Below are 15,272 nucleotides of genomic sequence, written 5' to 3'. Positions count from 1 at the left end.
TTTCCCTACTGTCTGCTAGTGACACAGCTCAATTATGCAATGTGTCTTGGTTCCTCCTTACAGGAATAGTTTCATCCCATATCATTAACTTACGCCTGTTGCTGCTTGATCATCAGATTATTTGCCAGCTTTGCAAGTTATATTTCTGGGTTTTCCCCAGCAAAGGATTTCTGACTGTGGAAACAAAACATCAGCAAGATGATAAAGATTGAGCAACAGAAATATGCACTTCGCATGATAAATCCTCATGCAGACATTTTTTGTTGCCTTATAAAGATGTATCACTCAAGGTCAGTCTGCAAAAGTTCATATAAATGTACTTTCTGACATTAAGTCTATTAAAATCAAGAGATTGTCCTCATTGCAAAATTTCTGGAACTAAAGAAAAAAAAAATCAAGTCCTCTCTGTTTTTTTATCTGTTTCTGTAGTGAGCATCTCAGCTATGATCTCCATGTCTTACAAATATTCATGCTCTTCTCCTCAGATAAGAAGATTTCTTCTGGCTCCATTTCAAAAAACAGCATGACTGACAGAATGATAAAAGCTAAATTCTAAGCAAAAAGTCTGTTACAGAACTGGGGATAGAAACTAGACCTTTTCTGCTTTGTTTTCAGCTTCTTTCACCAATGCAGTAGGAATCTCTGAAATAAAATTTCGTATGAATTCATAGGTTGCTGGATGAAAGCTTTATAAATAGAATCAGATAGTATCATTATTTTCTTCTGTGTTATGTTTTAGAAGGAAATAAAGTTCTCTTATTACTAAGGTGTGATTCCATTTCTCCTAACAGACCTTGCACCTCAGATAATCACTTTCATCAGTTTGCAGAAAACAATATGTTAAGCTTTCTGCTTTGTCTGTACCTAATCTTCTAGCACTGAAAGAAAATGTGTTTCCAAAATCATACAAGCATTTAAGGCCTGAAGTGAATTCCATTAGAATCAATCAACCAGCATTTTAATATTTAAAGTAGATAATCTCTCACTGAGAGCGCATCTCAAGTTTTACTGATACATTTTTCATGAAGTTCCCAGACAAAGACATTAGAATTGTAGACCTGCTTGACACCATCAAGGCTTTTCAAAAATAATTTTTAGAAGTTTTTAAAAAATCACTAGAATAAAATAGCACGAAAATAAGTAATAGTGGGTAGACTGCAAGACCAAAATTTTGCTCTCAAATTGAATGATAATTTGAATTTCTTTTTCCAATGGTACAGCAAACTAGTAGTGGTTAAGACCCAATGTGTGATTTGAAACTATGACTTCCTTCTCCTAGAAGGCCTACCAATGTGACAAGATAGCATTGCTTCATCTACTATCCACTCAACAGTGTAGTTTGCAGAGAATTCATTCATTAGAATCTATCTGTCAAACCCACTCTGCTCCAGGAAAGGGAAGACCTGGATTTCCATCTTTTACGCAAATATCCTTATGAGCACTCCAGGTCCAATGCTAGCTCCCTTTTGCAGAGGTCAGCCTGACCAGCCTGGAATTTAAGATCTTAGAGGTGTGGGATTGTCTGCCTTCAGGAGAGGAAAGGGTCTGAACATGAATATTCCTAAATATACTGTTCCCAAGGCTATCCTGTGCTCTAAGTGCACAGACTAGTGTGAGCAGGTAACAGTTGCCTTGGAGAAGTTGGACTCTACAGAGTAGCTTCTTCTCAGGTACTAATTGCTCTATTATTAAATTAACCTCATGAACCTGTAGACTCAAACTTCTCATTTAAAAAATCAGGCTGAGGACAGTGAGGTGCAAAAAGACCACCAGTAAGAATAGTGGGAGGGTGGCCTTCATTATCCTTCTTGGCTACTGTGTGGACAAAGAACGAAACAGTCTTGGATGCTGATGATCAGCTGTGTCAACTTCTCATCTTTTATTTCTATTTGCCTCTACCTTCAACAGCTATATGGCAATCACTGTTATCTTCTGACCTGCTCCTTCACTATGGGAGTGCTTTTTAAGTCCTTGTACTTCTGAGTTTATCTGTAATACCTATCCATTGCTGCCTGCTTCAGTTCTGCTTTAGTTCAGCTAACAAAAGTCCCTTGTTAGTGGAGAAAAAAAACATGTGAGCCTTAGAGAAAACTGAGTCAGAGGGAGAGAACAAGTAAAAAGGTTTTGTGTTTTTTTTTTTTAACTGTCAATCCATTTCATGATGGGGTAACACATCAGGAGCACCTCTTAATTTTTTTATGTATCTGTAAGAACTCTCAGGATTATTAAACTATTAGTGATTGAATGAGGCTTTGTCAAATGGCAATGCTATGTCAATGGAAAACAATACGAGACTGCACTAATCAGAAGTGGTATTCTTTCATTCCTGACTCATTTTACTACAGAAAGTGACTAGTCACAAGAAAGAGTATAAAATTATTCTGCTTCAACACCTGGTTAGATCAGAACATGCTCCTTTATTTTAAACAACCACTTCTATGACATGTCTTACATATAAATTCCTTTCTGTTGTTTACCTGCATCCCTATCCCAGTCATAGGAGAGGGAGGTGACTAGGCGGGGCTTGGCCCCCCTTGTCTTTCCAAACTTTGTATCAGCAGGAAAACCTCCTTTTGTAAGACAAATAGCCCTTTGGCCACAGTAGCACTCGGCAAAAAGCCGAGATCGTGACATCTTGGCTGTTTCTGGTAACTGTGACCATTTCCTTGTTTATTGCTTTCTTTTTCACAGATTAGACCTAGATCACTTTGGGATGATTTGTAGTGGCTGGAATGTTTAACCTATCAGAAAACAGGTAAGAGCTATTCCAATTTAAAAAATGGAGTAACAACCAGAGAAACAATTCCAAACAGCCTTCACCTAGTGTCCTACTTGAAGTGGAACAGCTTCAGGGAAGGAGACAATTTGAGTTACCTGCTCATCCCATAGTCAATGGCAAAGGCACTCAAGAGACATGTTGTTCATCAGAGCAGATGAGATGTTTCTTAGGATTTCCCCCACCCTGTGTCAGCACTCTGACTGCTAAGATTTGGGTGAGAAGGAGCCAGCTTGTCCTTCTGCAGCTTTGCTTTGTGAGATCTGCATAAATCAGGACTTACAGGGTAGGTTGGCATAGCAAAATCTATTTGTGAATCTTATCTGGACTGTGTTGGTGGAAATAAGACAGCTCATTCACTTCAGTCTTGGTTGTCTAGCTGTAAACATCAGTAAAGATAAAAAATAACACTGATAGTTGGGAAGTCAGAATACTTACCCCTTGTTAATGACAGACTTATTTCAGATCTGAAAGGCGTTTGGGATAATATTCAGAGTAGACTTATACTCTGAGGAGCTGCTAGAAGGTGTTCCCACAATTTGGTCTTCAATATGTCTTGAAATTAAGTTCTGCTGTCATTTGAGTGCTTAGAAACCAGGCTTCACCCTTGAAAGCAGATGTGCTTCATGACTCACTAATAAAGGTTGTACAGCTGCATCAAAATCGTTAAGGTGAAGATACATTATATTCAGAGGGCTCTTGCTCTTGTATAGTTGTGCTGTTTCTTGTTGCTTTAGTCACACTGCTATTTTGCACTGTTAAACATTACATGGCTTCAAATATGTATTATTTAGAAGGACAAAGCTGAATGCTGGTTAAGCTAGTTTTCTTGGACATGGTATGCATGTGACCATGTCTCCACTCCAAACAGAAAGCAGACAATGGGGCCCAGCTGGCCAGTAGAGTGGAGTGTAACATCCCAAAGGGTATGCAACTCTTAAGCAAACATGTATTGGAAATGAGATTTTTGTGCCAAGGGCAGCTACTGTGCCCTGTATACCGCCTGAAATGAACTTCATCTGGAGACAGGAAATTTTGCCCAGCACTAACACTCTGAAGGCCAGAGTCAGGGTGAGGGAGCTGTAGTGAGCATCACTTCTGCTCAGCCATGATTCCTAGCCTACCAGACTCCACTTAAGTGTCAATTCTCACCTTCTAGAGATCCCATTGGGCACTATTCAGAAGCCAGTGAGTCCTCCTGGCCTTGTTAATAAAGAGGGTGCCTCATTCATCTGTGTAAGAATGGTGAATTTTAGCTGTATATTGAATAGTAATCTTGTAATCTTTCAGACACAGTGTCTCCTCACAGCCTAATAATTCTCTCTGTATCTCTGTTAAGGACTATGTAATGTATCAATATCTGAGAAGTACTTAATGTAGACTTAGCACTTGGAAAAAGCTGTATAAAATCTGTGCCATCACTCTGAGTGCCTAGACACATTACTGAATGAATGCAACTGTTGTAACATATAAACAGTAAACCAAGGCATGGTCTCAAATCTCTCAAACAATAATAAATAACAGAAAACAACAAATGAGTAACATTAACCAGTAACAAGCCAAGGCAGTCTCAAACAATAAGTCTTGGCCTTCCTGGAATTCTTCCAAAGGAAGACAAGTGTTGTGAAGCTGGCTGATCAGCATTCATAGCTGGATGAACTGTTTAGATGCATGGTTTGACCAGACAGCTGGGAAAGTGTCTGCTCGGTCCCTCTGTGCCTCTGATGCACCTTGCAGGGCTTGTTACTGTGTTCTCAGGAAGGAGTGGCACAATTCCCTGTGTCCTGAAAAGCCAAGGAGTTGTGTAAATAAAAAGCCAAGGAGTTATGTAAATAAAACTGTATAAACACAGTTCCCAGTCCTCTGCTGTGCTGCTTTCAGACTTACTTCTTTTGCTGCTCGGATCCATGGTTACACAGCTAGACTATACAGCCCCAGCTCTTCTTTAGTTTCAGAATACAGTTGAACTCTGCAGGCTTATTTTAGATATAACCAGTTTGCTGTTAAGTACTTTGGGTTTGCATTTGTGCTTTTTCCTTACTAGAGTACCAGTTGCTGCTGTCTTTTGAGGTGCTTATGTAGGTGAGGTGAGGCTTGGTGGAGCAGGCTACTCTCTTTGGCCAGCCACAGACCACTGCATCTGAATTAAATGAATGCATAAGCTAGAATGCTTGATTTCACAAATACAGTCTCTCATGAAAAAGAGTGAGATACAGTGTTCCAAGACAGTCAGGCTGGTGGCTGCTCTGTACTACTCCTTTAGTCATGCAGCCAAGCAGCATTAAGCATTTGCACTTCTGTTAAACATTACATGGATCAAACCAAAATTATCTGAGGATGCAGGTAAACACTGTTGAAAATATTTTCCATCCACACATAGCCACACAGAGCAGGCAGAAGTCAGTGATCGCAGGGCTAGCTGGCTTTAATGTTTACTGTCCCTGTACATGCATAATTGCCATAGGCAAACACACCTTGGAGAGAAGAGGTCCATGGCCATGAGCAGCTATTCTACCAGATATATCTTCCTACCCTACTGCTAACTAATGACACAAGTGCTAAAATATCTGAGGTGTGTTATGGCCTGCCTTGGGGCTTTAGTTTCCTGACCATGCAGCTCAGGCACCTGCTACAACATGCTAAACCAAGCTAGCTTTCTGCTAGCTTCAGCATCGTGCACCCTTTTGTCATCCTCCAGAAGCTTCTGGGCTGTCATCTGCAGATAGGGCATTGCATGTGTTCAGCTGGACCTTACTTGGGCATAACTGAAAGAAAACCTCCATTGATCTCCTGCTCCTCTCTCTCTGCTGGGTGAGGTCTTTGTGTAACCAACTCTGCATGGTTGCTTTGCCCCTCCAGGACAGTATTGCAAAGGCAGTAGAAAGGCTCAAAGCAGAGAATAAAATGCTCCTGTCACTTTTCTCTGCCATGACTTGCTTATAAAGCCTAAATGTGAAGTCAGCATTGATGATGGCTACCTTGAGAGAAGCCAGGTTTCAACCTCATTGCTGCTTTCCAGGAGATGTTCAGGTAATTTGTAGCTTTCAGTTAGGATGTGGGAGTGAAACCTAATCACACAGTGGTCTTGTTGTTTTCTGGCTGTCTTTTACAAGATCACGAGGAATGGAATTGATGTCCGAGGAAGAAAGTATCATGAAAATTTCCCATTTCTCCATAGAATGCCACATTTGTTACAGAGATTAATTTTATGCTAGTTCAGATCTATGACTGAACTCAAAGACCAGCATGCAAACAATGAGAAAAAAAAAGAGGTTTAATTAATGTCTTCGAAGTAGTTTCTAAAGAAAGACAGGAACACCCATTTAATCTACAGAGTGCCAAAAATAATTCCCTAATTTTGCCTACAGAAATTAGATACACGGCTTAAGTCTTAGTGGTTAGTTCAGTGTTGCCAAACTCCATAAATACTGAAGTATTTTGAGAGGATATTTTCCCCTTAAACTTCTCTTGACCTTTCATCATCTTCCCCCACCCAAACTCCACCTCTATCCAAAGCACATGTCACATCCAACTGGAGTGCTTTGGAAAGAAAACAAAGCTTAATTTCTTGGGGGATCATAGGAAGAACATTTTGGGGATTAATGTCAGTAAAAAAGAAACTAGATAAATGTAGTCTTTATCATTAAAAAAAAGAAAGATGGGACACAGTAGACCCTTCTACTGCCTCTGAACCAATTTGCTCTTTTAATTTTGCTGTGCTTAATTAAACGAGGATGTGTATCTGTGATGTCTTCCTTTGCACAGCAATACAACTCCAGAAATGTTTTTTTTTTCAATAATTAAATATTAAAACTACATATGTTTACCCCAACTGTGGTTTTCTCTTTCATTGTTTCTTCACTTCTTTTCAGTGTGGAAAGTGGATTATTTCTTAAGGAGCCTCCACATGCTCTGCTACCTAAGAACTAGCCAAAAAGTGAGTCATTTCAGATTGGAATAGCTCAGAGTTATGTTTATGATTCATAGGACTTTATTGAATTAGTTGGATCCAAATAGGTCTAAACTTATCTCTGGGTTTAACTCCATTGTACCAGAGCTATAGAATCAAAGAGAGAGGTAACCGTCACCTCATTGAGCAGATCTCTGAGCAGATACGGAGATGGCAATTATTGGCAGTTAGAAGGTGTATGTCCCAGAAGAGAAACTCCATTTGCTGCAGTGGTCTAAAATTGCTACATGGCATGCTGCAAGGAGACCCCCACATACTTCCAAAGTAAGGAAGAAGGAGAAAAAAGTGATTATGTCACATGAGCTGCCAGCTCCTACACGTGAGCTTGCTTTGGAGAAAGAAGTTCAGGAAGCCTGCCCCAAAGACTCAAGTACATACAAAAACTAAAGTAAAAAACCTTAAAACCAAAACCTCATATATTCCATACAGTACCTAGATAAAAAACAATGGAAATCAAAATGTCACATAAAAATGACACACGGGGAAAGTTAACAGAAGGGCAGAATCTTTATTCTGAGTGTTTCCAAGTTTTAAAGCCTTAAGGACTTTGTGGCCAGTGTGTGAGGGGCAAACTCCAGCCAACCTCTGGACTCCAAGCCTCCAAAGTAGGCTGGTTAGAAGATGTCCTTTACACATTGTCCCTCAGGCAGGTGGTTCATCAAGCTATCTCCGTCTTCCCGAAACTTCACGTGGCACACTACAGTATCTGCACACAGCAGCAGAAACTATTGGCTAGTTAGGAGGAAAGTCCTTCCTCTGTTACAGTAAGGCTTCTTGGTCAGAAAAGTCACAGTTAATGAGGAAAAGAAGAAAAAAAAAATCCAGCTAAGAAGAAGCAAAAAATCAGCATATTGAAAGAAGAAACACTGTCCTGGGCAAACCGTGACAACACTGGATTTGTAACAAACTTAAGGCTGAGAGTTTCGGGGAGGCTGTGCAATCCCTCTGTACTCATTATTTACCACACAGATTTGCTGTCTGCTGCACATTTCCCTGAGAATTCCGTTTTTTTTGTCAAAACAGAAAAAAACTTAAGGCACATATATGTGGCCCCAACTTCCATTTGAAGATGATTCCCTACCAACATGATCATTTTTGGTTATCCAGTTCTTAATTCAGCTTGATTTTTCTCCACCCACATTCAAATGGGTTAAGCCACAAGGTTGCTGCTCAAAGTGAAATCTGATTGGCAAAACAGTTTTTAGATATTGTTTTCCTAGGAACAAACACAGATTATTGATCTGAGGTCTGTGAGGAACAACAAACATGAAGTCTCTTGTTATTCACCTACAGAGCTATTTGTACTTGCAAAGCTGGACTTTGGCATACTGTCCTGAATTAGCCCTGAAATTTGCCAAGAATTTTTAAATTATATTCTGTAGAATCAGATTATTTGTATTACATGAAGACAAATGTGTGAAGCCAACTGTTTGTTACTAAATATTGAACATCCTAAATACAGTTATGAATAAGAAACTTCTGTCATTGGTTTACATGATTTTGAGAAGGACTTTGAGGGTGAATGTGAAGTGTACATGGCTGAACAGACAACCATGGACAGGTACTTATATTCTTTACTGGTATACTCACATCTAGAATTTATAAGTATTGATAGTATTAATTTAATGTTATCAATTAAAAGCAATCAAGATTAATTATATTTTAAAAATAGTCACCATAATTTTTAAGTTATTTTTTTCACATACATTTTAAGAGACTAAAGTCTAAGAAGTTACCATTTATATTTTACTTTTTTCTACCAGTTTGAGATACTCTGTAGCAAAAGATTTAATCAGCCTGTAATTTAAATGCTCTAATTGACTCTCTGTATTTTTGTAAGATTTTTTAAATTAATGAAAAAATAATAAAATAATTTAAATATTTAGTCATTTTTGTTTTTTCCATTTCAGAACTGTACAACTATCTGGTATAGCTGGTATGTTAAAATCCTATCAACTGAATCACTATAAACCAACACAATAGCAATAAGTTAGACTCAAGAAACCTTAAGTGAAAAAAAGGTGCAAATGTTAATTCAGAGTATGTTTTTACTCTATAACAGTAATCCACTACTAACATTTAGAAAAGTGGCTTCTGAAATACTACCTGCATTTTGTATGTGTGTCTATGAGAGTTTGAAGCATGTTAACAGCCACTAGGAAAGCTCTGCTGTTCCTACTGAGGAGATAAAAAATCTCTGGAGTTATAAATTTTCTTTTGTCATCTTTTCTACCATATCCTGACAAGTCTAGTAGGAAAGTGTGATAGTGAAGGCAGCATCAGTTGGAGAAAAGAGAAATAACAGTGGCAATAAATCCATAAAAAGGAAATTGGTTCTGTGTCACAGACTGCTCCACCCCACTTTTGTCTCAGGCGTCAGTAATAATGGCTATATTAGTAAGATAAAGGAGACTTTCAGCTGTTTTATTTCCTTGGTAGAATAAATATTATTTGTAAAGCAAAACCAGTGTTGCTGAAGAGGGCTTCTACTGAGGAGGAGACAGAGGGTGGTAAGCTAAAAGAGCTGCACTCATCAGCCCTTTACATTGGTGTGTCCTTAAGTGTCCCAGTCACTGATTGTACAACTTCACATCATACTCGGTTAAAAACCAAAGAAATTAATGGAAGTTCATTCCAATATTAAGGGACTCTGCATTTAAGAATAGTGATCAAAAGTTAGTGGATTAAACAGACATGACTTAACACCTCACACCTTTTCACAGAATCACAGAATGTTAGGGGTTGGAAGAGACCTCCAGAGATCATCGAGTCCAACCCCCCTGCCAGAGCAGGACCATCTAGTCCAGGGCAGGTCACACAGGAACACATCCAGACGGGTCTTAAAAGTCTCCAAGGTAGGAGACTCCACAACCTCCCTGGGGAGCCTGTTCCAGTGCTCTGGAACCCTTACAGGAAAGAAGTTCTTCCTCATGTTGAGGTGGAACTTCCTGTGCTCCAGCTCGTAGCCATTGCCCCTTGGCCTGTCTCAGGGCACAAGTGAAAGGAGGTTGGCCCTTTCTTCTTGACATCCAGCCCTCATATATTTATACACACTAATTAGATTCCCCTTAGTCTTCTCTTCTCCAGATTAAAAGGCCCCAGGTCTCTCAGCCTCTCCTCATAAGGCAGGTGTGTTCCAGTCCCCCAATCATCCTCGTAGCCCTTTGCTGGACTCTCTCTAGTAGATCTCTGTCCCCCTTGAAATGGGGAGCCCAGAACTGGACACAACACTCCAGGTGAGGTCTCACCAGGGCAGAGTAGAGGGGGAGCAGGACCTCCCTTGTTCTGCTGGACACACTTTTCTTAATGCAGCCCAGGATATCATTGGCCCTCCTGGCCACAAGAGCACACTGCAGTCCCATGGACAACTTGTCCACCAGGACTCCAAGGTCCCTCTCCACAGAGCTGCTCTCTAGCAGATCACCTCCTAACCTGTACTGGTGCGTTTTATTACTCCTGCCCAAGTGCAGGACTCTGCACTTATTCTTGTTGAACCTCTTGAGGTTCCTCTTGGCCCAGCTCTCCAGTCTGTCCAAATCTCACTGAATGGCCCCACAGCCTCCAGGTGTGCCAGCCAAACCTCCCAGCTTCATGTTATCAGCAAACTTGCTGAGAAGACACTGCAAACCATCATCCGGGTCGTTAATGAAGATGTTGAAGAGGACTGGACCCAGCACTGATCCCTGGGGGACTCCACGAGTTCCAGCTCTCCAGCTGGACTTGGCACCATTGATCACCACTCCTTGTGCTCTACTGTGCAGCCAGTTCTCAACCCACCTCACTGCCTGTTCCTCTAGCTCATATCTCCTGAGCTTGCTCAGGAGGACGTTATGAGGAACTGTATCAAACGCCTTGCTAAGGTCAAGGTAGACTACATCAACTGGTCTCCTGCATCTACCTATTCAGTCACTACATTGTAGAATGCTATCAGATTAGTCGGGCATGACTTCCTCCTGGTAAATCCATGCTGACTAGTCCTGAGAACCTTCTTCTCTTCCATGTGCTTAGAGATGGCCACTAGAATTATCCACTCCATCATGTTTCCAGGGATGGAGGTGAGGCTGACTGGTCTGTAATTTCCTGGATCTTCCTTCTTGCCCTTTTTGAAGACTGGAGTGGCATTGGCTTTCCTCCAGTCCTCAGGCAACTCTATTGTCTGCTACAATCTAGTGAAAACGATAGAGAGTGGTAGAGTGACAACGTCAGCCAGTTCTCTGAGTACTCTTGGGTGCATCTCATCAGGGCCCATGGATTTATGTATATTCAATTTCCTTAACTGATCACTAACCCAGTCTCCACTGATTAGCAGAGAGTCTTCCCTCCTCCAGGCTTTCTCTCCTACGTCTAGGGTCTGGAGTTCTCGAGGACTAGTGTCAGGGTTAAAGACCGCAACAAAGGCAGCATTCAGCAGCTCTGCCTTCTCTCCATCCTCAGTGCTCAGGGCTGTGCCTCACTCAGCAGGGGGCCCACACTGCCCCTGTTGTTCCTTTTGCTACTGATAGATTTGAAAAAGCCCTTTTTGTTCTCTTTTACTTCCTTTGCTAGTTTTAGTTCTAAGAGGGCTTTGGCCTTTCTTATTGCCTTCCTACATGTCCTGATAGTTTCCCTATATTTCTCCCAAGTGACAGGTCCCTTCTTACATGAGCTATACACTTCTTTCTTTCATGAGATTTCCTTCAGAAGCTTCCTGCTCATCCATGCAGGTCTTTTAGCTCATCTACCTGATTTTTCACTTTTCCCTGTTTCCTTTCTCCTGCTCCCTCATACAAACGCCATAAGTGTACGGCAATAGCTACATCATTCAGAGACTTTCAACCATCTCAATCACCCTACAGGAGCATGGCATGAAGGGGTTCTTACAAAACAGGTGAAAAGTGGCTTGCATTTCATTAACACTACAAGCTATACCCAGCTGTAGACCAAGGGGAAATACCAGTGACTTTTTGACAAGGAAAAGTAGATTTTGTGTTTTAAAGGATTAGTAATGTGTATAAGGATAATGGTTGAAAGGTGAGCACTAGTACATGGTGATATGCACACAAATGTTTTGCTGGGTCACAGAGATCTAGCCAGCAATGTATGTAAGTGCATGTCCTCTGGTTGATCAGTCACTTCTCAGAGGGTTTACTATTTTCCCTATGAAGAGGATGGTACGGGTGTATTTATCCAGAATAACCAGAAGAAAGGGCCTGTTGAATCTGACTCGAGGTGGATGAGGAAAATCTCCAGATCTCCAGGTAACCTCCTTCACTGTAGTCCCTGCTGCTTCAGTGCCATTCTCATGAACATTCAGCATGGCTCTGTGGATCACCTGCAAGGACACAAAGCAAAACCACCTCTTCTGACAATCTGGTGAAGTGCTGGGGTCTAAACCCCAAGCCCTGTGTCAAGGCTGACATACGGATGATGTCCACAACCAGGCAGGAAAGACCTTTCACTTGGCTTTCTCTCAAGGTCTGGCCAACCTTGGGTGAAAACCAATTAGGAAATCACCACCAGCTGCCCTGCCTTTAGAGTTAACATCAAGTGTCTTGCCTCTAAGGTTAACAGTATAAATTTGGCTGTGCTGGTAGTGGGGTGGGTGTATTATGTAGTATTTTCAGTTATTAGAAGGGCTTTCTGACTGGCCACTACAAGTAGGACTCCCAGCAATAGCAGGACAACATCACAGCCAGGACAGAAAGAAGATTATGTATGTAATTATGCTGTTTCTTGACAATTGCTGTATGATTGGACTAATGACCTGGCTTCTGACTTGGCTTGCTCCTTTCTTTTCTCTGTCTGTGAAGCAAATTTCACAGTGAGAATATACTGCGAGTGGATGCATTGATCTATTAATTAGTCTGGTTGTGAGTCATCTCATATCCTTCCTGTGTACTCTGGAATGGAATGGAAAGGTCTGGTCTTTGTGCTTCCTATTGATGACAGTGTCCTTATCGGGGCATACAGTCAGCAAAAGAGCTGGCAAGAAGGGAGCAACTTGCCACAAACCTCATCCTTGCCAGAGGTAGCCCTGCCTGGGGCAAGACCTGACAGCACCAGCTTCTGGGAGAGTTACCACAAGCCACTCTCCTTCCCACTACACCACAACCACCCACTCCTCTAGCCTCCTTCCCTTTCTGTGCAGAGAGTAACCCTCAAACATCAGACAGCCAAAGAGCGCTCAATATGACTGATGGCAACAAACTCTGGAAGAAAGGAAACCTGGTAATTTAGCCTAGACTTAGTTTTGCCTTTGGCAGCTTCATGTATTATTGTGAATTTACCCTATCATCTAGCTGAATAAAATAACTTTTTGAGAGCACTAGAAGGGCAGGAATAGTAGCCTTTTGCTCTCTGTAGGTGGAATTAGAGAAAATTTTACTGAAGTTCATGTGTGAATTTAGATAATTTTGTTTATCAGCCAAATGAGATTTTACTTATGTGTATGTCTTCTTCCTTGTCCTTGAACCATGTGTGTAAAAGCATGTTTGGCTTCAAGTTTAGGGAAGACAAGGCTTGCTTTGCTTCCACATTGACAGCTGTTGATGATTGAGTGATCCTTCAGAGAGACTGGGATAAGCTTTTCATGGGCTGTTAAAGTCAGGTTTCTGGGAACAGATAATTGCTGTGTTTCATGTGCTGACTTACTTTTGAAACCATCAGTCCAGGCTCCTCAGTAATCCCTGACAGATCAGCTTGTTCAGTGAACAGATCGATTATACCCACTTGTTTCACTAACTCTTTCACATCATAAGTACCAGAAATAGAAAATTTTGGAATATGCAGATGTATTTTTCTGTAACAACATAAATAGGGACAGATTGTCATATAGGTAACATTTCTCAATGACTTCAGTATAGTGACAATTCACATTTCTTTTTCCAAATGTCAAAACTCTGCTATCAGGGTACAAATAAACAGATAACCTGTTCAAAAGGTGCTGATTTACAGAGTTGGAGCAGAATGAGCCTATGCTATCCTATGCCTTCATAGGTTGATTCAAGCCTCACAGCTTGAATCCATAGCTGGGTTCAAAGAGTGGCGTGGAAGACACAACTATAGCAACTCTGTTGTAGCAAACAGAGCTACTACTGCCAGGTAGCAGATTTTTTTCAAAAGATTGTAGCCAGCTGTCCTAAGGTAATTTAAATATGTAAAAAGGTCTGGGACACCATAGAACTAGATGGAATAGTGGTGAATGAATAAAATTTCTGCTTTTGCATACAATTCTTTCAACACCCTAATATCCAATAGCTAATCCCTTGTAGTTTCACAATGCCCATATGAAACAAGGGTCTATTAGCACCATGTGTACTATTTGTGGCTGAGCCAGGAACTTAATCCAAGATGGATCCCAGGTTCAATGTCCTATTTGTTCGCTACCCAGAGCTCTCCTTTGTTTTCCAACTAAGAAAAGGGAACTCCTGCACAAGCAGGACCATTAAGTGAAAAGAGTTCAGTAAAATAACCTGGCCTTTAATTATTTCTTTTTTAGATAAACACTACTAATCTATAATACAGTCATCTCTCAACTCTGAGCTTACCTGTCTTGGAGGAGCTTTTCCCATTTAGATACAGTCCTTTTCAAGAGAGCATCTTCCACCTGCTTCATCTTCCCTTCATCAGGCAAAACAAATAAAGCTGCAGCATTTCCATTGTAAGGTATCTGAACCAGCCAACAGGACAGATCTTCATCAAAATAATTTCTGTAGTAACCCTTTCGATACATCATGTCAACTTTTACAGATGTTTTTTGATCCACAAAAAAATCCTCACGCTTTGTATATGAAGTACTGAAGGGTTTCTCCCAATGGGCTTATGACAAAGAAAAAAATATTTCAGTGGGACACAAAGAGGAATGGTCACAGTGAATAAAACAGAATCTAGTCCCACAGCCTTCCTTCCATTAGAGTAAATATCTCTTTCAAGTCATTGCATCCTCAGGTGTTACAGGGTTGCAGCTTTTTTTTTTTTTTTTTCCAGATGCTTAGACAATTAGAGATAATACTGATAACATAATCTTTCACTAGATCATGAATCTATAATCACATTTAGAGAATTTACCAAACTCAACAAAGATATTAGTTAAATAAAACTAACCAGGTGAGGACACAACTAAATATTTGGCAACAAATATATATGGTATTACAACAATCTTTTGCAGACACAGAACATGGTTTCTTCCATTTAAAATACATAAACTACAGTCTCTTTCTCTTAAGTTTTCATTTCCTGTAATAAGCAGTAAGCGTCTAAGTTACAACCTTCACATCCTTCAATATTTCTTACCTTTAAAGAAGACATAGTTAACAAGAACCATTGCAGTGAGAGGATCAAGATTTTCCACTAATTTAACAATTTTCCCCTTTGTTTTTTCCTCAATATAACTGTTGATCTGATTCTCGGCACCAGAGGAGTTGTTAAAGCAAGTAGAAAACACTTCAGATTCATAAAAGTTTTTGACATCATCCAAGAATTTTTGTAGTGGCTTTAGTGTCTCTTCTATAAAAAGGGCATTGCCCAAGCTCAGCTGGAGGTCACTGT

At 40.5% G+C, this 15,272-nt stretch overlaps 1 protein-coding gene across 1 annotated transcript in view; it reads right to left on the bottom strand.

Annotated features, from left to right (window-relative positions):
- Positions 1–11,850: 11,850 nt before the first annotated feature.
- LOC103770935 (alpha-1-antitrypsin-like) overlaps positions 11,851–15,272 on the bottom strand; it is a 3,859-nt gene continuing 437 nt past the window's right edge. The window contains exons 2-5 of the mRNA XM_008938212.1: positions 15,018–15,272; positions 14,273–14,543; positions 13,377–13,524; positions 11,851–12,057 (exon numbers count right to left, since the gene is read on the bottom strand). Coding sequence (XP_008936460.1) covers positions 11,851–12,057; positions 13,377–13,524; positions 14,273–14,543; positions 15,018–15,272 — 881 coding nt within the window. The remainder of the gene's footprint in view (positions 12,058–13,376; positions 13,525–14,272; positions 14,544–15,017) is intronic.

This window comes from Merops nubicus, unplaced genomic scaffold (genome assembly GCF_000691845.1).
Source record: "Merops nubicus isolate BGI_N331 unplaced genomic scaffold, ASM69184v1 scaffold3634, whole genome shotgun sequence".
Classification (NCBI taxonomy): Eukaryota; Metazoa; Chordata; class Aves; order Coraciiformes; family Meropidae; genus Merops; species Merops nubicus.
This window is presented reverse-complemented; position numbering and strand designations above follow the sequence as displayed.